Source organism: Myotis brandtii, unplaced genomic scaffold (assembly GCF_000412655.1).
Source record: "Myotis brandtii unplaced genomic scaffold, ASM41265v1 scaffold986, whole genome shotgun sequence".
NCBI lineage: Eukaryota > Metazoa > Chordata > Mammalia > Chiroptera > Vespertilionidae > Myotis > Myotis brandtii.
This window is the reverse complement of record NW_005372102.1, coordinates 1,543,287-1,544,313: the sequence shown is the minus strand read 5'-3', so window position 1 is coordinate 1,544,313 and position 1,027 is coordinate 1,543,287. Positions and strand designations below refer to the sequence as shown.

The 1,027-nt window shown below is 69.0% G+C and overlaps 1 protein-coding gene across 1 annotated transcript in view; it reads left to right on the top strand.

The window, feature by feature from the left end:
* The window catches only part of HTT (huntingtin), a 100,908-nt gene that overhangs the window by 96,315 nt on the left and 3,566 nt on the right, over positions 1–1,027 (top strand). Inside the window, exons 61-64 of the mRNA XM_014533453.1 lie at positions 4–169; positions 302–416; positions 506–719; positions 989–1,022. Coding sequence (XP_014388939.1) covers positions 4–169; positions 302–416; positions 506–719; positions 989–1,022 — 529 coding nt within the window. The remainder of the gene's footprint in view (positions 1–3; positions 170–301; positions 417–505; positions 720–988; positions 1,023–1,027) is intronic.

Below are 1,027 nucleotides of genomic sequence, written 5' to 3'. Positions count from 1 at the left end.
TCGGCCGGCTGTTGGAGAGCACGCTCAGGAGCAGCCACCTGCCCAGCAGGATCGGGGCCCTGCACGGCGCCCTCTACGTGCTGGAGTGCGACCTGCTGGACGACACGGCGAAGCAGCTCATCCCCGTCCTCAGCGACTACCTCCTCTCCAACCTCCGCAGCAGCGCCCAGTGAGTGGGGCTGGAGGGCCGGCTGGGGATGGGCCTGTCAGGCCTCAGCCTGTCACAGCAGAGCTCGGGCACCCGGGGCCCCTCTCCTGGGCTGTGGCGCCTGCGTGACTGAGCGGCTGCCCCTGGTTGCAGCTGCGTGAACCTGCACAGCCAGCAGCACGTGCTGGTGATGTGTGCCACCGCCTTCTACCTGATGGAGAACTACCCTCTGGACGTGGGGCCGGACTTCTCCGCGTCCATCATACAGGTGGCCTGGCACCGCCCCGTGGGGTGGCACCGCTGGGAGCGACAGGAGCCCGAGGCAGGGCCCTGACCCGGACGCCTCCTCTCGCTCAGATGTGTGGGGTGATGCTGTCGGGAAGCGAGGAGGCCACGCCGTCCACCGTCTACCACTGCGTCCTGCGGGGCCTGGAGCGCCTCCTGCTGTCCGAGCAGCTGTCCCGGCTGGATGCCGAGTCCCTGGTCAAGCTCAGCGTGGACAGGGTGAACGTGCACAGCCCGCATCGGGCCATGGCCGCCCTGGGCCTGATGCTCACCTGCATGTACACAGGTGAGGGGGCCGGGCCCACCGGTGTCTGGGCTATTGACGGGTCTCCTGTCGCTGCTCCACGGGATGCGGACCACAGTCCCCGAGGTTCTCGAGGGCAGTCCAGAGCCGCGTTCCCTGTCGTGTTGCTGCGCGGGCGTCACACACACCTGGGGACCAGGGCTCTCTCCTGGTCCCGGCGCCTCGGGTTCGCGGAACTGCTATGCGGGTCCGGGCGCCTCCCCAGAGCCGGCCAGCCTCCCAGGCGCGTAGCAGTGCTGCCCTCGTTTCAGGGAAGGAAAAAGCCAGTCCCGGCAGAGCCTCCGAGCCCG